Source organism: Taudactylus pleione, unplaced genomic scaffold (genome assembly GCF_031769625.1).
Source record: "Taudactylus pleione unplaced genomic scaffold, aTauple2 ptg000013l, whole genome shotgun sequence".
Classification (NCBI taxonomy): domain Eukaryota; kingdom Metazoa; phylum Chordata; class Amphibia; order Anura; family Myobatrachidae; genus Taudactylus; species Taudactylus pleione.
The window spans coordinates 901,718-928,825 of NW_028284416.1; the positions used below are offsets into that span (position 1 = coordinate 901,718).

At 44.6% G+C, this 27,108-nt stretch overlaps 1 protein-coding gene across 1 annotated transcript; it reads left to right on the forward strand.

Annotated features, from left to right (window-relative positions):
- The first annotated feature begins 398 nt into the window (after positions 1 to 398).
- On the forward strand, positions 399 to 26,396 carry LOC148542262 (uncharacterized). Its single transcript, XM_088469372.1, has 27 exons — positions 399 to 407; positions 835 to 915; positions 2,820 to 2,930; positions 3,232 to 3,319; positions 4,985 to 5,121; positions 7,372 to 7,497; positions 7,851 to 8,030; positions 8,777 to 8,920; positions 11,747 to 11,869; positions 12,215 to 12,302; positions 12,613 to 12,682; positions 12,945 to 13,596; positions 14,604 to 14,687; positions 15,009 to 15,096; positions 15,407 to 15,467; positions 15,725 to 15,956; positions 16,817 to 16,904; positions 17,215 to 17,275; positions 17,533 to 17,764; positions 19,154 to 19,237; positions 19,554 to 19,641; positions 19,956 to 20,016; positions 20,286 to 20,517; positions 22,895 to 22,978; positions 23,358 to 23,415; positions 24,069 to 24,128; positions 26,251 to 26,396. The coding sequence occupies exons 1-25, from the start codon at positions 399 to 401 to the stop codon at positions 23,406 to 23,408; spliced, it is 3,255 nt and encodes a 1,084-aa protein (XP_088325498.1). The 3' UTR covers positions 23,409 to 23,415; positions 24,069 to 24,128; positions 26,251 to 26,396.
- Positions 26,397 to 27,108: the final 712 nt, after the last annotated feature.

Sequence of the window (27,108 nt, forward strand, 5' to 3'; positions counted from 1 at the left end):
TTTTCTATTGCTACCGCGCAGGGGTGGGTGGGCGGAGGCTTGCCTGCCTGTCCGGGGGGGCGATTTTTGTGAGGCTCCCGGCTGAATCGGGAGGGTAGGCAAGTGTGATAATGATTACATTTCTCCTCATCCCAATTATGTGTTTTGATTTACTGATATGTAGTCATCACATTGTATTTACTATTAACCCCCAATGCCCTGCCTGAGATACATGGCAGTGCCCCCTCCCTGCCAGGGCACCTAGTGATGTCACAGTGGCAGCTGATGATGTCACTATTGGAGGTATGATGGGTATAATAAGGCAGCTGGATGCTCCCTGTGTCATATCTGATATTGCTGGACTAGTGACAGTACAGATATTTCTCTTCTCATTTCTGAGTGGATAAAATGATTTTAAGATGAAGAAGGTGGGAAATAACCATCCTAAGGACCATCAAATGACTGTAAGTATCTCTTATAGAGCCATGGACTCACTGTATTACTGATGGGTAATGATAATTAGGTCACTGTCATAGGATTTCATATACGTTCAGGGTAGAGTTAGATACATTAGTTTTAAAATCTCCCTTTTTCTTTGTATTTATATTATTTACTATTAATATGTGTTTTGCTTAGTAGCTTTCCAGACTTTCTAATAATTAGGTTAATGTTCTTATTTTCAAATAATTTAAAATAAAGCAAAAATATTGTGAAATGCTGTTATACCAGGGGAAGTGCATCTATATCACTGTCTGCTTTGCTTTATATATATTAATGTTTTTTGCCACTATAAGGAGATCACATTGTCATAAAAACATCCTGCATTGTTCTTATGTCTGTTTCATTATTTCACAGGTCGCTCTGCGCATCCGTCCGTTTAATAGGACAGAGGCCAAGAGCAGCGCCCGATGCATTGTACACCAGCTCGGGCCGCAGGTAAGAAAATGCTAATAACATTATATTTTAGTTTAAACAACTGAATTAGTTGAACATTAAACACAATTAATTCTAAAATTGTTTTCTTACCAATACATTATTCTTAGATTTATTTATTGTTTACATTTTACTGTACAGCACATTCACTTTGATTTTTCACATATTATATATATATCTGGGTTTATAAGTATGATAAAAAGAAAATGTTTTGCTTTGTGTATCAGAGGTGGAACGCTATATACAGTCCCCATAAGCATATCAGAGTAATGACCTGCTGCTCAGGTAGCGCAAGTTTTACCTCTCTGTGCAGAAGAAATGCTGAAATCATGGACCATTGCTGGACTATGCAAATGCTGGACGTGCTGCATAACTCCATTGCAGGGCTCCTAAGTTACTCCTCCCTCTTACTAACCAGCTGAATATGTTTGTCAGACAGGGGTGTGACCCCCACAGACCAGTAGGAAGTGGTGATCTCTCTGCTTGTGGCTTCCTATTGGTCTGCGGGGTCACACCCCCCTAGGCTGCACATGCAGCACCAGCTATTGCAGTGGTGGCAAACCCTGGAACTCCAGCTGCTATGGGACTACATATCCCAGCATGCACTGCCAGAGTTTTGCTATTAGGGAATGCTAAAACTGTGGCAGGGCATGCTGGGATATGTAGTCCCACAGAAGCTGGAGTGCCAGGGTTCGCCACCACTGAGCTACTGCTATATCCTCTGAAGGGTTGGGTATGAAATCCTGGCTGTCGGGATGCCGCAGGTCAGAATACCGACAGCAGCACACAGACAGACAGAATCCCGACACCCATAAATACTAACGGTAAGTTTCCCCCTAACCCATACCCTAACCCTCCCTCCCTGGTGCCTATCTTTAACCTAACCCCCTAGTGCCTAAGCCTTACCTCCCACTCCCCACAATTTAAACCTAACACCCCCTCCCCGGTGCCTAAACCTAACCTCCCCGCACCCTAATTCTGACCCTCCCCCTAGTGCATAACCCTAACCCCTGCTACCTAAACCTAACCTCCCCCTAACACCCAGATACTTACCTTCGGGATGCCGGTGGTCGGGATACTGGTGCCGGGATCCACAATAGGTGGAAAACCACTTTAGACCCAGTCCAATAAGTTATTATAATATGTCTCACTTACAGTTGGATGGACCTCCAACTTATGAGTTAGACCATTCTGTGTCTTAAGGGCCTAAGGACCTGATTCAGACCCACTCACAAGCGGGCCGATGGCCGGGCAGTGCGCATGTGCGAGCCCCGGAGCTAGCGAGAAATCACTCGCTCCGTGGCTAGCTACAAGACGGGGCGGCTGTCGATGTTGATCAACAGGTCGCCCCATTTTGTAGGCGGGTCGGGGAGGTGGCTGCACAAATGGAGGCGTTCCCTTAGAATGCCTGCCGTTTTCGGGCGGCCCTACTGACATCACCAGTGATGTCAGTAGTTAACTGCCTGCTCTATTAGAGCAGGAAGTTCACTGGGGCTTGCGATGGATGAGACCCTACCACAAGGGTCTCGTTGCAAGCCCGATGGTCGCAATAATCGGGACCATCGCCAGGCCGCCTGCTAAAGCTCACCCACAACTTAGCGAGCGGCCTGGAGGCCGGTGAAAAAAAAACTGGCCCGCCCTGATTCAGAGCGAGCTCTCGCAAATAGCGAGCGCCTCTGAATCAGGGCCTAAGGCCAAGTGACTAGAAGAGTTTTTATAGATATCAGCAAACTGTTCCTGGAAACTGTGCTGAAATGCTGACAAATATACATACTCCCAGATTACCTTCCCATATGTCACTGCACTTTCATCCATTAATACAAACTGTACTTAAGATCTTCTGCTCCTGCCGTCAAGGTGCTTGTAGGACCTGGTGACATCTACATGTGTCTTCTCTTTCCTTACAGACAGTGCTACTGCAGGACCCTGGCGAGGATCCTGCTGACGTCCTGCGTTGCTGCAGGACCAGGGAGAGGACGTTCACCTTTAATGAGGTGTTTGATCAGGCAGCTGCCCAGGTGATTGTAATCCTGAGCTATTTACAAAGAATAATAAAAGTTCATAGTAAATAGAATACAGCACTCAGGGACATTCTATGAGAGGAGAGTTCAGCTGAATACACACTGACAGATATATTGGGCGATCAATTGATCGACCAATATATGTAGTCCCCGTCGGCCAGTGTGTACCCGCGATATGTCTGTGAACGACATCGTAACTGCTTGTGCAGCTGTCATTTCTCCTTAGTCAGTATAGAGCATTTGTTTACATTATTTTCATGATTGCTTATGTAGCATCCATAAATGTGTCTCATTTCAGGAGCATGTCTATCAGACCACAATGAAGAACCTAGTGGATGATATCATCTCGGGGTACAGTGCTGCTATATTTGCGTACGGCCCTACAGGTAATATTAATGTTAATACATAAGTCTAATTGTTTATATTGTATGTGTAAAAGTAGTGAGCTGGTGAAATGAGTGGTGGTAAAACATGTGACCATCTGTATTGTTAGTAATTGTGAGCTAGTAGTTTCCTTACGGGCTGTGCAATTATCCAGGTGGTTCCAGAAGTGAGGCGTTAGGTACGTGGCACAATCCGGGGCTGAGCACTGAGGGCCTGATTTAGGCCCGGTCGCTCTGACAGAGCGCTCGCTCTGAATCAGGGCCGGGCTTTATTTTTTCTAGAACGGCCTCCTGGCCGGTCGCATAGCTGTGGGTGACCACCCACAGCTATTGCGAGCGGCCATGATGATGGTCGCGATGGTCAAGACCATCGCGACCATCGGGCTTGTAACGAGACCCTTGTGGTAGGGTTTCGTTGCCGCAAGCCCCGGAGAGATTTCGGCTCTAACAGAGCCAGAAGCTCTCCAGTGACATCACTCGTGATGTCAGTGGGGCTGCCCCCAAATGGTAGACGTTCTCATGTTCTCAAAGGGGGCGAGCTGTCACTCACCATCAACAGCACGCCCCCTTTGTTGCGAGACCCAGAGCGACGGATTGCCCGTTGCTAACCGGGTCTCGCGCATGCACACGATGGAGCCGGCTCCGTCGTGTGCATGCGCTGTGGGCCACCATCAATCCGGTTGTGAGCGCTCAGCGCTTGCGACCGAATCTGAATCAGGCCCTGAATCCTCAGTCTAGTGATGACAGATACAGGATAATAGATGAACATTTGAATTGAAAACATCCAATAAGGGCACAAGTCATAGTTATTAAGGATAACTCTTCTATTTGGGGCATGGTAATAGCATGAGAAGTGTGGTAGTTAGAAGGTAAATCTCATTTACCAAAATATTGGTATAGATTTGGTCTATAGTCTAACAACATATTACACTATAGCTGTACTGGTAAAATTGTATTGGATCACATAACTATGTTACAATGTTGTTTTGTATGTAATAAAAAGCCCCCAAATGTGCATATTTTAGATTTGTATATAGCATCTTAAATGTTTACATTTTAATGGTTATATTGTCAGCATGTGATAGGCTGTGGTACCACTGAGTCTAAAGGCGGGCATCCACTAGCCGATTAAAATGAGCAATTGAACGATAACGATATTGTTATTATTCAATCGTTCATTAATCGTTCACAAGTCGGACATGAAAATGACTAGCGAAGCGCGTTCCCGCAGGTCGTTTTCGACCTCAGTCATCATCAGAACATGCTGGCCAATCTGCCGATAACGACAGATTGGCCATGTTCAGGGATGAGGACTGATCGTTCAGTATAGGCCCTGCAGGGGAAGAGGAACGACTGTTTGATTACAATGTGGTAATCGTACTGTCGTTCCACTATCTGCTAGTGGATGCGCACCTTAACTCTCACTGACCAGGGAATAGGTGCACCCATCACCAAATGTGGAGGCATTTGGTGATGGGTGCATTCACTAACAAGCGATGACATCCCTGAGAGAGTGACCTGATGAGCAGCATCCTGATGAATATTGGCTTAGTCACATGATGTCTGTCACTGTTCATTACTGACATGACACATTGTATAATTCCATATCTGCCATTCTTTCTTGTAACGTCAGTGAGTGTATGCCTAATACCTTTATATTTATCACAGGCACCGGGAAGACCTTTACCATGATGGGCAATGGTCATGAGCCCGGAGTGATATTTCGTGCTCTGAAAGATTTATATAAGACCATCGAGGTGCAGAGAGGGCAGAATAAATGCTCAGTGTCAGTGTCCTATGCTGAGGTAAATATGTGAGGAATATCTGCTTGGCTTATATTCTATGTGTCTTATTTAGAGGTGGATAGAACGCTGGAGGTTTGCATAAGATATCCATTTACATACTGTGCATGCCCGGGCAGCGGGCAAGTAAACTGCAGCACAATTGGGCATGACGCATAGGCAGATTGGGAAGTGTGTCTATTGCCGGCACTGGAGGGATAGATACAACTACACAGAGTGATGATGAGAACTGTTAGCAGCGCTGTCCTCTGATTGGCTGATTGTGTATCTACCCCATCAGATGATAGTACTAGATTCCAGGGCCGTAACTAGAGTAGTGCGGCCGGTGCCATCGCACAGGGCATCACAGGTCAGGGGGCGCTCTTTGGGCCTGTCAAATTTCTGTTTATTATCATTCTCACTTGTAGCTTCCTCTTATTTCATCCCCAGCATCTCCTGGCCTCCCCTATCTCTTCCCTGGCCCTTCCCCATGAAGCCATGGCCCTTTTTTGGGTGCATTATGTCCCTTTGAAAAATGAGGGGGCGCCAATGCTCTTTCTGGCACAGGGCACCAAAAAGTCTAGTTACGGTTCTGGTAGATTCATTAGTATCCCAGTTATGTTATATGGAGTCACGGCAATATATTCACATTACTTAATTGATACCACTAGGACTACAGCAGGACACAATCATCTCATTTCAGTTTTAAAAGAGGTAACCACATATGTTTATATTATTATGTTTATTATAATCCTTTATTTATATGGAGCCACAAGGGTTCCGCAGCTCCTAACAAAGTATAAAAACAATTGAGCGGACAGGAAAACAGTAACTTACAGTACAAGACAATGCAGGACAAATACATTGTACATAAATATTGCTGCAACACTGAAATAAGTGGCAGAAGTCCAGGGTTAGGTGCTGTAAATAAAAGTAAGGGAAGGAAAAGCACATGGGGAAGAGGGCCCTGCTCGTGGAAACTTACATTCTAACTGGTAGTGGCAGACAGACAGGGGTGACACAGATGGGGTAGATAGTGAGCATGGGACAGGGTGTTAGGATGAGAGATGGAAGGATCTGATGAAGTAGTGGGTCTTGAGAGCCCATTTGAAGTTTTGTAGAGAGGTGGAGAGTCCAACAGGGAGAGGGAAAGAGTTCCAGAGGTAGGGAGCAAAATCTTGGAGGCAGTCATGGGAAGAAGTATTCAGTAAATAGTGTGGAAAGATGATCAATTCAGTTTTAGACATATTAAGTTTAAGAAAGTGTTGGGATATCTAGGAATTGATAGCAGAGAGACAGCTAGAGATACGAGTGAGGAGAGAGGGGGAGAGGTCAGGAGAGGAGAGGTAGATCTGAGTATCATCAGCATAGAGCATATTGGAGGCCAAAAGAGCTGATGGAGAGGACCTATAGAGGGAGAATTGGAGAGGTCCAAGAACAGAACCTTGGGGGGTGGTAATGCAACTGAAAACTACACTCAAGGAGTTTGGGGGCAAAAGGGAGGAGAGAGATGAGTCGGTAGTTGGAGAAGGTGTTAGGATAGGTAGGGTTGGTTTTGTAAGAATGGGGGTAATTAGGGCATACCTGAATGCAGAGGGGACAGTTCCTGATGAGAGGGAGAGATAGAGGAGTGGGCATGATGGGAACAGGTAGAAGGAGAAAAAATTTAAAATAATTTCATTTTATCTGCAATCACTGTATCTGTGTACACTATATGGGACATGCCACTTAAGCATTTAGTCATTGAGTAAAAATAGGGTAATGCAACTTAATAATATACTAATAACACTATCAATCCACATCTCTACCCCATGTCTGCGTTATTGTGCGCTATACACACTTATTACACCTGACATACACCTGCAGTAAATGCTGTATATCAGCTGGATGCATCTTGAGATGATTCTGGCCCAACAAATGCATGAAATAAGCTTTTTATGTGTCCTCCTTACGTACATTCTGCTCATATATGCGGCCAACTGTAAATGACACCCTACATATAATAACATGTAATCGGGCATAACTAGCAATTATCAGCCCCGTAACAAAGTTCGAGTGGGTAACTAAGACCCCCCCATCTCTGCTTTTTTGCAAATACATGGGGAATGGTGCAGAACTGAAAGCTAAGATACATTCTCCAAAAAACCTTTCTTCATGATATACAGCATCTGGAGAACCACAAGTAACACAAGCTCTTTCCAGAGAGTAAATGTGGATTACACACTTATCGTGCTTGTACTGCAGACAGTGATTATTCCGTTATTACATTTGCAGGTCTACAATGAGACCGTTCGGGATCTGCTAAGACCGTCCTCTGGATGTTTGACCCTCAGAGAGTATCCCAACGGTAACACCAGGATTGAAGGGATCGCTGAGTTCTTCCCCAGCAGTCCTGAGGAGGTGACTATCATTAGTCTGTGCTACCCTTATGCAGCGTCCATGCTTCCCCACTAGTCATCCCTGTCTATAATATTATTATTATCATCTTTTATTTATAAGGCACCACAAGGGTACTGCGGCACAGAACAAGGGAATACAAATGACAATAGGTTATATAAGTACAGAATAATATAAACAGTGTTGCTGTCTGTAAAGAACCTATTAATGTGTGAATGAATAAGCAGAGCCCATGACTATGTGGTCACTGGTGTAGTGACCCCATTGTAGCTATAACACATGGGCAAGTGTAACTTTATGCGTTGTTTTGTGTAACCACAAGAGTGTTGGTGCATCTATATTACTTTCTTTTTCAGGCCATCGCATTACTGACTAAAGGGAATAAGCGCCGCTCTAAGGCAGCCACAGCTGCCAATAAGAGCTCATCCCGCTCCCATGCCGTTGTACAAGTCACCGTAAAGCAGACGAGCAATGATGGAGTGCGCACGGGCCGGCTGTACATGGTAGACCTGGCGGGATCAGAGCGAGCATGCCAGGTATCACTTGTATTTTACATATCATTATCATTTCTTTGTATTTTCCCCTGCAATGCCAAAGAGGTAACTTTCGTTAGGTTGCTATCCTTCTGCAGTGTCCATGCTTCACCACTAGTCGTCACTGTCTACTCTACAGAGAGAATATTTGTAAGTCACATCAGTCCCTGGCCCAGCTTTCACTCTAAGGGCCCCATTTACAAACAAAATATAACCCCTTTAGCTCTCGCTAAAGGGGTTATACCTTCTTGCTGTATTTAGTAAACCGCTGTTTGTACCGGCTAGCGACGGGCACTCCGTCGCTAGGGGTCTCGTAGCAGACGGGGCGAGCTGTCGATGTTGAGTGACAGCTCGCCCCATTTGCTGGGCGGGCCGGGGGCGTGCCCGGCCAAACGGAGGCGTTCCAGTCGGAATGCTTGCCAATTGGGGGCGGCCCCACTGACATTGATGATGTCAGTGGGGAACTTCCTGCTCAAACAGAGCAGGAAGTTCCCTGGGGCTTACGAGAGCCCAGACCCAACCTTAGGGTCTGGTCGTAAGCCCCGATGGTCGCGATGGTGATGACCATTGCGACCATCACCCTGGTCGGTCGCTACCCACAGACTAGCGATCGACCAGAAGGCGTCACGTAAAAAAGTAAGTGGCCGCCCTCGTTCAGAGCGATCGCTTGCAGCAAGCCATCGACTCTGAATGAGGTCCTGTGACTGAAGCCAGATGTGTCTTCGTTATCTTTTCTGTTTCTATATCAGACTAAGAACACTGGCCAAACCCTGAAAGAAAGTGGCTATATAAACCGCTCCCTTCTGGCCCTGAGGAACTGCATTACGGCGCTACGCAAGAGACCCGGCAGCCATATCAACTATCGGGACAGCAAATTGACCTGGCTGCTAAAGGTATGTTATTACTATGAGATTTCCTACACACATATGATAATACAATGATGTCAGGGACAGTGATAAGAGAGAAGGACCCCGTGTACAGTCTCCATGCCGGTCTCCCCCTACTCTTACAGGCACATGCACTAATTATAATCTGGCACTGAGCTTTCTCTACTGGGCATGTGCAGGACTTTGGAAATATGGCACCCATGTCATTTTCCCGGTGACTACATTGGTGATTACAGCAGCATTGGCAGAGTGTTAAGTAGAGATGTGCGTGTTCGGTTTTACTCAGATGTATTCGGATCTGAAAACAGCATCTTATTGGCAATCGGCTATCACGTGTTTTGGATAGCCAATAAAATAAATCCGAACATGCGATCATTTTGGCGAAAAGAACCGAGTAAAACCGAAACCGCACATCTCTACTGTTAAGTATAAGTTATGGGTGCAGGGTGTGCAGTGTGAGAATACTGGACATGTGCACAGTATACCCTGCACCCATTATAGGTACACCCAGGGGCGTATTTATAAAGGGTGCGAGGTGTGTGGTTCAGGGGGGGGCCTGCACCGCACACCCTGCACCCATACTTTTTTTTATTTTTATATTTACCTCTCTGAAGTCCCACAGAGACGTGCTACACAGAACACCTGGAAAATGGCCACCACATCCATTTTCCCAGATTTTTTGCACATGTGCTGTAAGAAGTCACCGGGAAAATGGCTTCCACGCCATTTTCCAGGTGACATGTACATGCGCAGTAGACTCCGGGCACACTCTAGTGCCCAGAGTCTACTGCTGCTGTCATTTGGCTGACGGCAGTCGGGGAGAGAGGAGGGAGTGAACACGGGCCCCTTCCTCTCTTAATAAGAACCTGAATACCCCCATGGCTGATGTATAAGTAGCATTAGTCACTTCTTAGATAGCTTTTTGGGATACAAGTATTAGGAATATGAATGTGAGTTATCAAACAGGGCCATTAAGAGACTTTATAATGCCCTGGTACTAAAGGGGTGTGTGCTCTAGTGTATGGGGGTGTGGCCACAGCTCATTGTAAATGCTGAGGTCCTGTGTGAGGGGGTGTGGCCACAGCATCTATGCCTGAACCCCAGTCATCAGGAATATTGGGCCTGATTCAGAGCCGTTCGCTATTTGTGGTCGTTCGTTCAAAAACAAGGGGTGGCTATTCGAATGATCCGTTCGCAAATTGCAGTCTGTTCCCACCTCTAAGTCTGAACGAGCGAGCAAAACATACGCTCGTTTATTTGATAAAAACGCCCCCTGGCCGCACGCACCATACGTCATGTCCGCTATTTATTAGATTAATTGAGTACATCGTACAGCGTATGAACTGCTCGCTATTCTTGTGGTTGGTGTTTTCAACCGCTATTTTGCGAGCAGTTCTGAGTTAAAAAAAACCAAGTGACGTGGTCAATGACGCTGCTGTATTAATTATGCACACCCATAAAACGCCCGTTTTGACCTTTAAGCACGCCTGCGTTCGGATCTCCACTCCCCGTTTTCAAGCACCTTCCCCTGTTACCACCCACATACGCCTCATTCTGTCACTCAAAATAGCAGGCCCTCGCTATATTGCGTACCAACGATTTTCGGCCGCACTGACTGGTTCGCGCATGCGTACTAAAAACCGTACGCATGCGCAGATGTGCGAACATCGCTCGGAACGAGCGTACTGCCGCTAGCGAGTGGCTCTGAATGAGGGCCATTGTTCCTAATGGGGCACATCCACTAGACGATCTACTCCCTGTCCAATCTCTAAACGATTTTCCCTTGATTTTTTCCCTTGAAATTTTATCTTTCAGTCTGAACGATTTGCAAACTATCTTTAATAGATCAAGTGAAATTGACCCGCATGTTCGGTCGACTGACGAGACGATCAAACGACCAGCGGGACCGCGCATCGTTGATCGTTAACGGCCAAACACTGCACGATTTATAAACGATTTGTAAACGATTTGTAAACGATTGAACGATAACAATGTCGTTATCGTTCAATCGCCTGCTAAAATCGTCTAGTGGATGCCCCCCTGTACACAATGGCCCTCATTCAGAGCCGCTCGTTAGCGGCAGTACGCTCGTTCCGAGCGATGTTTGCACATCTGCGCATGCGTACGGTTTTTAGTACGCATGCGCGAACCAGTCAGTGCGGCCGAAAATCGTTGGTACGCAATATAGCGAGTGCCTGCTATTTTGAGTGACAGAATGAGGCGTATGTGGGTGGTAACAGGGGAAGGTGCTTGAAAATGGGGAGTGGAGATCCGAACGCAGGCGTGCTTAAAGGTCAAAACGGGCGTTTTATGGGTGTGCATATTTAAAACAGCAGCATCAGTGACCACGTCACTGGGTTATTTTATAGCCAGAACTGCTCGCAAATTTGTGGTAGCAAACACCAACCACAAGAATAGCGAGCAGTTCATACGCTGGTCGATGTACTCGATTAATCTAATAAATAGCGGACATGACGTAGGATGCGAGCGGCCAGGGGGCGTTTTTAACAAATAAACGAGCGTATGTTTTGCTCGCTCGTTCAGACTTAGAGGTGTGAACAGACTGCAATGTGCGTACGGATCATTTGAATAGCCACCCCTTGTTTTTAAACGAGCGACCACAAATAGCGAACGGCTCTGAATGAGGGCCAATGTTCTGCTGTTTTATCTCAGACAATAGCTGCAATCAACCATGATATTAGTAATTAGTGCAATCCTTTCTTTCTCACAAACATAGCATAAAACAATAGTAATAGATCTATAAGCTGCTCATTACAATGTGTAAGGATTCCTCAGTGATCTCCCCTATAACCAGAGCTTTATCTATCACAGGGCGCACTGAGTGGCAGGAGCAGAATGGTGATGATCACACACATCAGCCCTGCGGATGCTGCCTATGAAGACTCTCGCAGCACACTCACCTACGGGAGCAAGGCCAAGCACATCAAAACACTGGTGAGCAACCCCCAAGGGGTAACGGCATATTTATCTATGTTACTGGGTATAACTGTGGTCCAACAAGGGATTTATTATTAAATAAAACAAACAGGAACATTCAAATCAGTTTTATTATAAGATTGGTTGGAATGTGATCTTTTACTTTCTATTAGAAACTCAGCTGCCAATTAAAATATGTTAGAAATATCTACTACAGGCTCAGTGATAAAAGCTACACCTGTGGTATTACATGTCTGTGTGAGGACACGTAGATCACCCAGCCATAATCTCCTGTGTCCCTGTTTTCTCTGAGTGTGTCGGTGCCCAGTAACTAACTCTCTGCTGTCACCCTTCCTCCTGCAGGTGGAGAGGAACCGTGTTTGTGCCACCCACAAAATCCCTGAGGCTACAAGAGAGGACAAAGTGCAGCTGAAAGACCCTCGTCCTCCAGGTATTCTTGTATATTGTAATGATAAGATTAAGAAGTCGGTTTATCATAGTTGTGGACTAACAATCTGCATCACCACTTATCACAGCAATACAGATTGTAGTTACACCACAAGTTATCATGCTGGGTGGTTGGGAGGTATGTACATATGCCGGTCTTTACAGTTACAGATTAGGCAAAGGAAGCAACTGACCCAGGAACAATAGGAACAAATTGGGGTTTACACTTCCAAACTATAATCCATTGACTAAGTGATGCAAAACATATTCCAGACATAGTAGTAACTGTACTATTACTGTATTCTTTTCCATAGAGCCAGCACATAAGGACCATAAGGACAAAGCCCCCAGTTCCACTAACACTGGTCCTATGAGACGCTCTGAGTAAGTACTTTGTGCAGATATCACATGAACAATAAGTAACAATGTGATTTATGAATAGAAATGTAAAATGATGAAAATTACTATCATTTATATATAAGAATAGATTGTGATGAAGTATTTTTTTTAGATATTACTATATAAATGTTAATCATAATACACCATAATATGTTGCTATGGGTACATTATTATATTGTACTAACCTTAGCTATTGTTACATAATCATGTAGTCCTTTAGGTGCAAATGTCTGTTTTCTCTTTTTAGGGCTTCGCTGCATAAACTGCCCCCTGTGGTCTCCATGCCAAGAAAACACCTGGCAGTACCTGAGGCCGTGGTCCCTATGCCAAGAACACACCTGGCAATACCTGAGGCCATGGTCCCTATGCCAAGAACACACCTGGCAATACCTGAGGCCGTGGTCCCTATGCCAGGAAAACACCTGGCAGTACCTGAGGCCATGGTCCCTATTTCAGGAAAACACCTGGCAGTACCTGAGGCTGTGGTCTCTATGCCAGGAAAACACCTAGCAGTACCTGAGGCCGTGGTCCCTATTTCAGGAAAACACCTGGCAGTACCTGAGGCCATGGTCTCTATGCCAGGAAAACACCTGGCAGTACCTGAGGCCGTGGTCCCTATGCCAAGAGAACAATTGGCAGTACCTGAGCCTGTGGTCCCCATGCCAGGAGAACATCTGGCAGTACCTGAGGCCGTGGTCCCTATACCAAGAGAACAATTGGCAGTACCTGAGGCCGTGGTCCCTGTGCCAAGAAAACACCTGGCAGTACCTGAGGCCTTGGTCCCTATGCCAAGAAAACACCTGGCAGTACCTGAGGCCGTGGTCCCTATGCCAAGAAAACACCTGGCAGTACCTGATGCCGTGGTCTCTATGCCAAAAAAACACCTGGCAATACCTGAGGTAAGTACTTTCAGTGGCATTGTGGTTACTTACCTTTTCCTTATTTCCTAGTATGTATACATCTATTTACTAAATACAAAAATGACCAGTACCTTGTGCCTCAGACTGCTGCTAAGTATTATATCCAAGGTTCACCAACCTAAACAGTTACACATACAAAAATGGAATAATACACCAGCGCTATCTAAACAAATAAAAGAACAACACAGGAAGATGTATAAATATGACCGGGATATATGATCCTCCTTATTCGAGTTCTTTACAGACTTATGGTAAACTGCTGTGTTCTGATTAATCTGCATAGAACTCACCAAAAAAAACCTATACCGGTCCTTGAAAGGTTTCTTTAGCTTTCTCTTCCTTTCTCCTACCGGTTATCTTCACATACATAAAGCTTATGGAATGGGACTCACCTATATACCCCACGTCACGTTCACATAAAGGTATCTTTGTAGAGGGATAATGTCCAATAAATTACACGTCCGATTTCGAAGAAGAGAAAAATTGGCTTCTCCAAAAAAGTTTATTTATTCCATAAAAACACTTTCTTCTCGGTTGGCACTTTAGTCGAAGAATTCCGGTTCTCGCGACTAAACACCCATGTTAAGTTGCGAGAACTGGCATTTTCCGACTTAAGAGCGCACTGAATTTAATTGCGGCCAATACGCTAAGCTAAATATATAAAACTAAGAAATGTGAACAAAGGCATCAAAAACCTCCAGATAAAACAAGTACAACAAATATATTCCAATTATATATAATATATCTAGTCATCCATTGTAGTATTATATAATTAAATAATGAAATTCTATTAGAAATTCAGCTGCCAATTAAAATATGTTAGAAATATCTACTAAAGGCTCAATCAGTCATAAAAGCTACACCTGTGGTATTACATGTCTGTGTGAGGACACGTAGGTCACCCATCCATAATCCTGTCTCCCTGTGTACTCTGAGTGTGCCGGTGCCCAGTAACTAACGCTCTGTTGTCACCATTCCTCCTGCAGGTGATGGCGCACCATCTGAGTCTGGCCCACAAGGTCCCTGAAGGCGCCACAAAAATCAATGTTCAGCTGAGACTCGTCCGCCAGGTATTCTTATACCATGTAATTAAAAGTTTAAGGGGTCTGTTTATCATAGTTCTGGACTAAAAATCAGCATCACAGCTTATTGCAGCAATACAAATTGTAGTTACCCCGTAAGTTACCATGCTGGGACAGTTGGGATGGGTGTACGTATGCTGGTCTTTACAGTTGTCTAATATTTATCTATGTTACTGGGTATAACTGTGGTGGAACAAGGGATTTATGAGGACATGTAGGTTACCCATCCATAATCTCCTGTCTCCCTGCTTTCTCTGAGTGTGCCAGTGCCCAGTAACTAACTCTCTGCTGTCACCCTTCCTCCTGCAGGTGGAGAGGAACCGTGTGTGTGCCCCCAACAAAATCCCTGAGGCTACAAGAGAGGACAAAGTGCAGCTGAAAGACCCTCGTCCTCCAGGTATTTTTGTACCTTATAATGAAAAGGTTAAGAGGTCGGTTTATCATAGTTGTGGACTAACAATCTGCATCACCACTTATCCCAGCAATACAGATTGTAGTTACACCACAAGTTACCATGCTGGGTGGTTGGGAGGTATGTACATATGCCGGTCTTTACAGTTACAGATTAGGCAAAGGAAGCAACTGACCCAGGAACAATAGGAACAAATTGGGATTTACACTTCCAAACTATAATCCATTGACTAACTGACATAAAACATATACCAGATATAGTAGTAACTGTACTATTACTGTATTCTTTTCCACAGAGCCAGCACATAAGGACAAAGCCCCCAGTTCCACTAACACTGGTCCTATGAGATGCTCTGCGTAAGTACTTTGTGCAGATATCACATGAACAATAAGTAACATTTGGATCTATGGATAGAAATGTATAATTAAGAAAATTAGTATAATTTACAGTATAGATAAGAATAGACTGTGATGAAATATTTTTTTTAGCTATTACTATGCATTTTAATCATAATACACCATAATATGTAGCTATGGGTACATTATTGTATTGAACTAATCTTAGCTATTCATGGAGTCCTTTAGGTGCAAATGTGTCTGTTTTCTGTTTTTAGGGCTTTCCTGCATAAACTGCCCCCTGTGGCCCCTATGCCAAGAAATCACCTGGCAGTACCTGAGGCTGTGGTCTCTATGCCAAGAAAACACCTGGCAGTACCTGAGGCCGTGGTCCCTATGGCAAAAAAACACCTGGCAGTACCTGAGGCCGTGGTCCATATGCCAAGAAAACACCTGGCAATACCTGAGCCCATGGTCTCTATGCCAAAAAAACACCTGGCAATACCTGAGGTAAGTGCTTTCAGTGGCATTGCGGTTTCTTATCTTTTCCTTATTTCCTAGTATGTATATATCTCTGTCATACAATGTAATGCTTATTACACTGACATTTACATCTTATATTACTCCACAAATGTCACAATTTATACACAATATGAGAAAGGAAAAATAGGTTTCTTGTAATACAATTGATTTAGCAAAAACATAGTCCATTCTAACTGTAAGTGAAAAAAAAATAATTTTTAGTGGACAAGTTCATATCTGCGATTCAATTCAATGTGATGATGAATAGCCCCAGGAGGGAGCTCCCAGAGCTAATCAATTCAGCCTGGTGTTTGGCTCGACTAAACTATTTCTTCTTGCACCCTCCTGGGGGTGAAAGGAAAAACGCGACAAAAGTGCGCTAACTGCTTCGCGGCCAGCACTTTAGTCGAAGAATGCCAGTTCTCACGACTAATCCCCCATGTTAAGTTGCGAGAACTGGCATTCTCTGACTTAAGAGCGCGCTGAATTGAATTGCGGTCAATAAGAGAGGCTAAATATATAAAACTAAGAAATGTGAACAAAGGCATGAAAAACCTCCAGATAAAAATAGTACAACAAATATATTCCAATTATATATAATATATCTAGTCATCCATTGTAGTATTATAGGATTAAATACTGAAATTCTATTAGAAATTCAGCTGCCAATTAAAATATGTTAGAAATATCTACTAAAGGCTCAATCAGTCATAAAAGCTACACCTGTGGTATTACATGTCTGTGTGAGGACACGTAGGTCACCCATCCATAATCTCCTGTCTCCCTGCTTTCTCTGAGTGTGCCAGTGCCCAGTAACTAACTCTCTGCTGTCACCCTTCCTCCTGCAGGTGGAGAGGAACCGTGTGTGTGCCCCCAACAAAATCCCTGAGGCTACAAGAGAGGACAAAGTGCAGCTGAAAGACCCTCGTCCTCCAGGTATTTTTGTACCTTATAATGAAAAGGTTAAGAGGTCGGTTTATCATAGTTGTGGACTAACAATCTGCATCACCACTTATCACAGCAATACAGATTGTAGTTACACCGCAAGTTACCATGCTGGGTGGTTGGGAGGTATGTACATATGCTGGTCTTTACAGTTACAGATTAGGCAAAGGAAGCAACTGACCCAGGAACAATAGGAACAAATAGGGATCTACACTTCCAAACTATAATCCATTGACTAACTGACATAAAACATATTCCAGACATAGTAGTAACTGTACTATTACTGTATTCTTTTCCATAGAGCTAGCACATAAGGACAAAGCCCCCAGTTCCACTAACACTGGTCCTATGAGATGCTCTGCGTAAGTACTTTGTGCAGATATCACATGAACAATAAGTAACATTTGGATCTATGGATAGAAATGTATAATTAAGAAAATTAGTATAATTTACAGTATAGATAAGAATAGACTGTGATGAAATATTTTTTTTAGCTATTACTATGCATTTTAATCATAATACACCATAATATGTAGCTATGGGTACATTATTGTATTGAACTAATCTTAGCTATTCATGGAGTCCTTTAGGTGCAAATGTGTCTGTTTTCTGTTTTTAGGGCTTTCCTGCATAAACTGCCCCCTGTGGCCCCTATGCCAAGAAATCACCTGGCAGTACCTGAGGCTGTGGTCTCTATGCCAAGAAAACACCTGGCAGTACCTGAGGCCGTGGTCCCTATGGCAAAAAAACACCTGGCAGTACCTGAGGCCGTGGTCCGTATGCCAAGAAAACACCTGGCAATACCTGAGCCCGTGGTCTCTATGCCAAAAAAACACCTGGCAATACCTGAGGTAAGTGCTTTCAGTGGCATTGCGGTTTCTTATCTTTTCCTTATTTCCTAGTATGTATATATCTCTTTGTCATACAATGTAATGCTTATTACACTGACATTTACATCTTATATTACTCCACAAATGTCACAATTTATACACAATATGAGAAAGGAAAAATAGGTTTCTTGTAATACAATTGATTTAGCAAAAACATAGTCCATTCTAACTGTAAGTGAAAAAAAAATAATTTTTAGTGGACAAGTTCATATCTGCGATTCAATTCAATGTGATGATGAATAGCCCCAGGAGGGAGCTCCCAGAGCTAATCAATTCAGCCTGGTGTTTGGCTCGATTAAACTATTTCTTCTTGCACCCTCCTGGGGGTGCAAGGAAAAACGCGACAAAAGTGCGCTAACTGCTTCGCGGCCAGCACTTTAGTCGAAGAATGCCAGTTCTCACGACTAATCCCCCATGTTAAGTTGCTAGAACTGGCATTCTCTGACTTAAGAGCGCGCTGAATTGAATTGCGGTCAATAAGAGAGGCTAAATATATAAAACTAAGAAATGTGAACAAAGGGCCTGATTCAGACCCACTCGCAAGCGGCTGTCCGCTCGCAAGTGGGTCGATGTTCTGGACTGAGCATGCGCACGACGGAGGGAGCTCCGTCGTGCGCATGTGCCAGACGCGACGAGCGAAGGAAAGTCCTTCGCTCGTTGTGTCTGATCAAAGGGGGCGTGCTGTCGATGTTGATTGACAGCACGCCCCCTTTGGTAGGCGTGCCGGGGGCGTGCCACCCTGACGGGGGCGTTCCCACGGGAACGCCTCCCGTCAGAAGCCGGCCACTGACATCACTAGTGATGTCAGTGGGAGTGATTTTGGCTCTGATAGAGCCAAAATCACTCCGGAGCTTGCGGTTGAAAACCTCAACCGCAGGCTCCGGCTCGCAGTTTCGATGGCCGCGATGGTCGTCGCGGCCATCAAAATGCGCGCTCGTATAGCCTGTGGGTGGTGACCCACAGCTATACGAGCGTCCAGGAGGACGCTCCATTTTCATGGAGGCCGGCCCTCATTCAGAGCGTACGGCTCTGAATGAGGGCCAAAGGCATGAAAAACCTCCAGATAAAAATAGTACAACAAATATATTCCAATTATATATAATATATCTAGTCATCCATTGTAGTATTATAGGATTAAATACTGAAATTCTATTAGAAATTCAGCTGCCAATTAAAATATGTTAGAAATATCTATTAAAGGCTCAATCAGTCATAAAAGCTACACCTGTGGTATTACATGTCTGTGTGAGGACACGTAGGTCACCCATCCATAATCTCCTGTCTCCCTGTGTACTCTGAGTGTGCCGGTGCCCAGTAACTAACTCTCTGCTGTCACCCTTCCTCCTGCAGGTGAAGGCGCACCATCTGAGTCTGGCCCACAAGATCCCTGAGGGTGCCACAAAAATCAATGTTCAGCTGAGACTCGTCCCGCAGGTATTCTTGTACCATGTAATTAAAAGTTTAAGGGGTCTGTTTATCATAGTTGTGGACTAAAAGTCAGCATCACAGCTTATTGCAGCAATACAAATTGTAGTTACCCCGTAAGTTACCATGCTGGGACAGTTGGGATGGGTGTGCGTATGCTGGTCTTTACAGTTGTCTAATATTTATGTTACTGGGTATAACTGTGGTGGAACAAGGGATTTATGAGGACACGTAGGTTACCATCTATAATCTCCTGTCTCCCTGTGTACTCTGAGTGTGCCAGTGCCCAGTAACTAACTCTCTGCTGTCACCCTTCCTCCTGCAGGTGGAGAGGAACCGTGTGTGTGCCCCCAACAAAATCCCTGGGGCTACAAGAGAGGACAAAGTGCAGCTGAAAGACCCTCGTCCTCCAGGTATTCTTGTACTTTATAATGAAAAGATTAAGAGGTCGGTTTATCATAGTTGTGGACTAACAATCTGCATCACCACTTATCAGAGCAATACAGATTGTAGTTACACCACAAGTTACCATGCTGGGTGGCTGGGAGGTATGTACATATGCTGGTCATTACAGTTACAGATTAGGCAAAGGAAGCAACTGACCCAGGAACAATAGGAACAAATTGGGGTTTACACTTCCAAACTATATTCCATTGACTAACTGAAGCAAAACATATACCAGACATAGTAGTAACTGACTGTACTATTACTGTATTCTTTTCCACAGAGCCAGCCCATAAGGACAAAGCCCCCAGTTCCAGTAACACTGGTCCTATGATACGCTCTGCGTAAGTACTTTGTGCAGATATCACATGAACAATATGTAACACTTGGATCTAAGGATAGAAATGTATAATTAAGAAAATTAGTGTAATTTACAGTATAGTTAATAATAGATTATGATGAAGTATTTTTTTTAGCTATTACTGTATACATTTTAATCATAATACACCATAATATGTAGCTATGGGTACATTATTATATTGAACTAACCTTAGCTATTGTTACATAATCATGGAGTCCTTTAGGTGCAAATGTGTCTGTTTTCTGTTTTTAGGGCTTTCCTGCATAAACTGCCCCCTGTAGTCCACATGCCAAGAAAACACCTGGCAGTACCTGATCCTGTGGTCCCTATGCCAAGAAAACACCTGGCAGTACCTGATCCTGTGGTCCCTATGCCAAGAAAACACCTGGCAATACCTGAGCCCGCGGTCTCTAAGCCAAGAAAACACCTGGCAATACCTGAGCCCGTGGTCTCTAAGCAAAGAAAACACCTGGCAATACCTGAGGTAAGTTCTCTCAGTGTCATTGTGGTTACTTACCTTTTCCTTATGTCTTAGTATTTACATATCTCTTTGTCATACAATTAATGCTTATTACACTGACATTTACATCTTATAGTGTCGCAATTTATACACAATATGAGAAAGGAAAAATAGTTTTTTTGTAATACAAATGATCTTGCAAAAACATAGGGCCTGATTCAGACCCGCTCGCAAGCGCATAGCACTCGCAAGTGGGTCAATGGCCGGGCAGTGCGCACGCGCGGCGTGCGCACTGCGCATACCTCGAAGCGAGTGAGAAATTCACTCGCTCCGGGGCTCGCTACAAACGGTGCGGCTGTCGATGTTGATCGACAGCTCGCCCCGTTTTGTAGCCTCGTCGGGGGGGTGGCTTGCCAAATGGAGGCATTCTCGAAGGAACGCCTGCCGTTTGGGGGCGGCCCCACTGACATCACAAGTGATGTCAGTGGTGAGCTTCCGGCTCTATTAGAGCCGGAAGCTCACTGGGGATTGCGGCAGACCACAAGGGTCTCGTTGCAAGCCCCGATGGTCGCGATGGTCGGGACCATCGTGACCATCACCTGGCCACTCGCTAAAGCTGTGGATGGTCACCAACAGCTTAGCGAGCAGTCAGAAGGCCGGTCAAAAAAAATAAAAAACGCCCTTCAGACCTGCGAGCTGCCTCCGGCAGCGAGCAGGTCTGAATCAGGACCATAGTCCATTCTAATTGTAAGTGAAATAAAACAAATTGGTAGTGGACAAGTTCATGGCTGTGATTCACTTCAAAGCGATGATGAATAGCCCCGGGAGGGAACTCCCGGAGCGAATCAATTCAGCCTGATGTTTGGCCCGACTAAAGGATTTCTTCTCACACCCTCCTGGGTTTGCGAGGAAAAATGCGACAAAAGTGCGCTAACAGCCTCGCAGCCGGCATTTTAGTTGGAGAATGCCGGTTCTCGCGACTAAACACCCATGTTAGGTCACGAGAACTGGCATTCTACGACTTAAGAGCGCCCTGAATAGAATCACGGACAGTAAGATAAGCTTAAAGATAAAGGCATGTAAAACCGGTATGCAATCGGGAAGCCGACTGCCTAAATACCGGCAGCCGGCTTCCCGACTGTCATATCCCGGCAAGGGTGAAATGCCGGGCGTCTAGATGGGAGACCGGCACCTGGCATCCCGATCGTAGTGATGCCGGGCGCCGCGAGTGGACAGCCGCAGCGGGGGAGGGTTAGGTTTAGGGCTCCCGGGGGGGACTTAGGGTTAGGCACCCCCCCGGGAGGGTTAGGCTAGGGGGAGGGAGGGTTAGGGTTAGGCACCCCCGGGGGGGACTTAGGGTTAGGCACCCCCCCGGGGGACTTAGATTTAGGCAGCGGGGAAGGGGGTGGTTAGGGTTAGGACACATAGGTTACCCATCCATGCTGGGACAGTTGGGATGGGTGTATGTATGCTGGTCTTTACAGTTGTCCAATATTTGTCTATGTTACTGGGTAGAACTGTGGTGGAACAAGGGATTTATGGGGACAGGTAGGTCACCCATCCATAATCTCCTGTCTCCCTGTGTACTCTGAGTGTGGCGGTGCCCAGTAACTAACTCTCTGCTTTCACCCTTCCTCCTGCAGGTGATGGCTAGGGGGAGGGAGGGTTAGGGTTAGGCACCCCCAGGGGGGATTTAGGGTTAGCCACCCCCCCTGGGGGACTTAGATTTAGGCAGCGGGGAAGGGGGTGGTTAGGGTTAGGCACTTAGAGGGGGGATTAGGGTTAGGCACTTGGGGGGGAGGTTAGGGTTAGGCACCCCTAAGGAGGGTTAGGGGGGTTAGGTTAGTAGATACTCACCTATCCACGATCGGGATTTCCAGCGATGTCGGGCTTCCGCTGCCGGGATCTCTGCTGATGTCGGGCTGCCGCTGCCGGGAATCGGCAGCCATGCGGCTGGCGGTATTTCATTCCAATTCTGTAAAACCTCCAGATAAAGCTAGTAAAACAATTATATTCCAATTAAATATAATATATCTAGTCATCCATTGTAGTGTTATAGAATTAAATACTGAAATTCTATTAGAAATTCAGCTGCCAATTAACATATGTTAAAAATATCTACTACAGGCTCAATCAGTCATAATAGCTACACCTGTGGTATTACATGTCTGTGTGAGGACACATAGGTTACCCATCCATGCTGGGACAGTTGGGATGGGTGTACGTATGCTGGTCTTTACAGTTGTCCAATATTTGTCTATGTTACTGGGTAGAACTGTGGTGGAACAAGGGATTTATGGGGACAGGTAGGTCACCCATCCATAATCTCCTGTCTCCCTGTGTACTCTGAGTGTGCCGGTGCCCAGTAACTAACGCTCTGCTGTCACCATTCCTCCTGCAGGTGATGGCGCACCATCTGAGTCTGGCCCACAAGATCCCTGAAGGCGCCAGAGCAACCAATGTTCAGCTGAGACTCGTCCTCCAGGTATTCTTGTACCATGTAATTAAAAGTTTAAGGGGTCTGTTTATCATAGTTGTGTAGTAAAAATCTGCATCGGAGTTTATTGCAGCCATATAAATTGTAGTTACCATGCTGGGACAGTTGGGACGTGTGTACGTATACTGGTCTTTACAGTTGTGTAATATTTAAAAAAAGTAAAAAAAAACTACCTTGGGGAATGCTGTAATGCAGGGGTGTATATTGCATAGGACTGTAATGCAGATTAGGCAAAGGAAGTGACTGACCTGGGAACAATAGGATCAAATAGTGGTTTATACTTACAGGCTATAATCCATTGAATAACTGATGCACTACATATACCAGACACAATAGTAACTGTATTATTTCTGTATTTATTCCATAGGACTGGACTGGAAGGACAACAGGCTCAGTTCCGGGGACATTGTTCATGTGAGATGCACGTACGTACTTTGTGCTGATATCGCATGAACAATATGTAACAATGGGAATTATGGATACAAATTTAACATAATGAAAAATAGTTATAGATAAGAATAGATTATTATGAAATATTTTTAGCTAGTTCTATTTAAATTTAAAAATCATATGCCATAATACAGGGTCGTAACTAGGGTGGTGCCCTGAGAGTGGAACCGGCTGCCCGACGCAATCTCTATATGCCACTAGGCGCCCTCTGCTGTGTATTAGTAGCGGTGCACCCGGCTACTTTACAGCAGCCTGTCACTCTCTGGTTGCTCCGCCTCCTGACCCGTCTGCAGGGACGGGTGGGAGATGTCATGACGTCTCTCCTCAGCTCCCACAGAACTTTGTTGCTCCTCCTCACACAGGGCACGGCATTGTCTAGTTACAGCTCTGCCATAATATTTAGTTATGGATTCCATTCATATACTAATCTTTGCATCTCATAGAACACATTACATTTTACTTAAAATGTCACTGTAATATATTTATTTTTCTGTATAATAATATAGAATAACTGATGAGTATAACATGAGGAGGACAATGTCCCAATGAAGTGAATCAGCCTCATTAAGTTGTATAATTGTTCTCATGGAGTCATTTAGGTACTATGGTGTCTGATTTCTCTTTTTAGGTGTTCGCGGCATAAATTGCCCCCCGTGATCTCTATGCCAAGGAAACATCTGGCAATACCGTAAGTTCTCTCTGTGTTACTGTGTCTACTTTCACTTTGCTTATGACCTAGCATTTATACGGGTTGGGTACGGGATGCCGGTACTCGGGATTCCGGCATCTGGGCAGGTTAGGATACTGACACCTGCCGGTAAGTATCCTAACCCTATCCCTCCCTCCTTGCACCCTAAACCTAACCTCCCCCCCTAGTGCCTAACCCTCCCCCCCTAGTACCTAATTCCTAACCCTCCCCCTAATCCCACTACTCACTATTGGGATGCCAAGGCCGGGATTCTGACTGGTGTCTGGATTCCGGCGCTGGCATTCTGAGCCCCCAGATGTAGTGATGAGCTCACTAGTCCTCAGTCCTGTTCTCCTGTCATCCTAACAGAGCAACATTTATATTCTCAATTTGGAAAAAAAAGTCCTGTGTCCAAACAAGATATCCCAAGGTGGAGATGATCTGCATGTATAAGAAATCTAACCTGGTGGCCAGTTTACTAAACAGACCCCAATCTGGTGGGAAATATACCAAGCAGACCCCAATCTGGTGGCCAGTATACCAAGCAGACCCCAATCTGGTGGCCAGTATACCAAGCAGACCCCAATCTGGTGGCCAGTATACTAAGCAGACCCCAATCTGGTGGCCAGTATACTAAGCAGACCCCAATCTGGTGGCCAGTATACTAAGCAGACCCCAATCTGGTGACCAGTATACTAAGCAGACCCCAATCTGGTGGCCAGTATACTAAGCAGACCCCAATCTGGTGGCCAGTATACTAAGCAGACCCCAATCTGGTGACCAGTATACTAAGCAGACCCCAATCTGGTGGCCATTATACTAAGCAGACCCCAATCTGGTGGCCAGTATACTAAGCAAACCCCAATCTGTTGGCTAGCATATAAAGCAGCTACTCAATTTCGTATATGTTGTATAAAACCATCCCATAATCTGAAGGCTAGTGTATGGTAGATATCCAATTTATAGGCTTCTGCATTAAATAGGCTTCAAAGATGAGTTATTTATCATCTACACTTTATTCCAGTTCATCAGTGGGGGCAGGGTGGGACAATAAATCAAAATGGTTAGAGACCCTGCATCCATGCTGTATATGCCATTGCTTATCCCAACGTTCTACTGTATATTTCCCATTCCTGTCAGTGGGCATTCCAGTGGCCCGTCTATTCCAATGGAGTTGTGTGCTACACATGGAAACTCTATTGAAATCATAGGAAATTTAAATAAATGGGACATTGACAGGAATGGAGCCTCATAGCATTGCTAATTATATTTTTTTCCTATGTCAGCAGAGATTAATGTAATCTGTATTGATGTTTGGTTAAAGCAAATAATCGCAATGACTCCCCTCACAGCCTACCAATCAAAACAACTAGTGTAGGAAACCACTTGTGATTGGTTGAGCTCATAGTCATACTGTAGAGACAGTCTGAGCGGAACAGTTTGTGTCTTCCATTGTTTTTTTTTTTTATTTCTTGCAATTACACATTAGGAAGAGTTCCAATAAATGACGAGAAGAAAAAATCCATTTGACTACCAATTAAAAAGATTTTCATGTAAATAAAACAAAAAAATGTAAAATGTATTCGCCTTAAAAATTAGGAAGATCCCTTTGGATGACAAATGAAAAATATTTTTACTGTGGATTCCATAAAGTTTCCATTAAAGTTAGGATATAAAAAAACGACTTTTCTTACATGACTGACACTATTATTGCTTAAGGTGCATACACACGGTCAGATATGTCAGATGAGCGATTGAACGATATTACAAACGATTGAACGATTTCAGACTGTATTAAAATGAATGAAATCGACCAAATCTGACTGCAAACACATCAGATGTCAGATATCGTTATCTGACCATCGGGAACGCGCATCGTTCATCGTTACAGGCTCACATGTCAGATTTTCTTTCAGATATGAACGATTGAACGATCTGACAGAAAATCTGACCATGTGTATGCACCATTATACTTTGTCATTACATACTTTTCGTTCGGATACTTTGGGGGATTGTATTCTGGTTACATTTTCCCTGACATTGCTGTTATATTTGTTAAAACATAAACGTTTAATTCTTCCTATTAATTGATGATCTGAAACTTTAATTGAATTCCCTTTAGATCAAGACTACAGCTGGTTGTAGCGCACGTTCTGACATCCATCTGGAATGTGCCCATAGAAGGTGATGAACAGATCTGCTTGGGCCGAGGCCGTCACCTTGCTGCATTGTACAATAACACCATCGGCCACTTATCAAATTAACATCTTCCCAATTAAATAAACATCATTGGTGATATTAGTGGTTTCAATTCATTGACTTTCACAATTGAAGTTTATTGTATCATAATTTTATTGTATTCTTGTTACATAACATTATTCTAAGGTCTCATAAGGTTTATGTTAGGGCAGTACCAGCAGAGAGATGATAAGACCATTAGAACTTGAGGTCTTCACCTTTTGCAAGCTGCCTTTCCCTTACAGCAAAACGTGCTTAAGCCCTGGGGATCATACGGCTTACATTTGCCACCCCATAAACACACTAATATATAGTGGGTTTGTGGACTGTGGGAGGAAGACGAGGCACCTGAAGGAAACCACAGAAACATGGGGAGAACATATAAACCACACACATAGGACTTCATTCAGAGTCGGTCGTTGCGGCTGCGCGGTCGTATAGGAAAAGGGGCCAGATATGCAAATGATGCACACGCATGTTGCGTCCCTAAGGTCGGATCGTTAGCTGGCCGACCAAGGGGTGGATACGGTCGGATCGCTAAAAATACGCCCACATCTCGTACGCATAACACATCATCTCAGGCTATATAAGGATTAATCGCGGGCATCGTAAACCATCGGAACTGGTCGTAGAGCTTAAGGTTGACCATACCCTCTCTTAAGCTCTACGATCATGTCAGTGTAAAAACCTCCCATGTCACATGTGCCATGACACTACTTTGTTAATTATGCACTCCCATAAA

Bases quoted from the DNA above. Each gene is read 5' to 3' on its own strand.
- LOC148542262 (XM_088469372.1), top strand. The intron at 7,498-7,850 runs GTGACTATCATT...TTTCTTTTTCAG, and splicing joins TCCCCAGCAGTCCTGAGGAG to GCCATCGCATTACTGACTAA. The intron at 22,979-23,357 runs GTATTCTTGTAC...TTTATTCCATAG, and splicing joins AGCTGAGACTCGTCCTCCAG to GACTGGACTGGAAGGACAAC.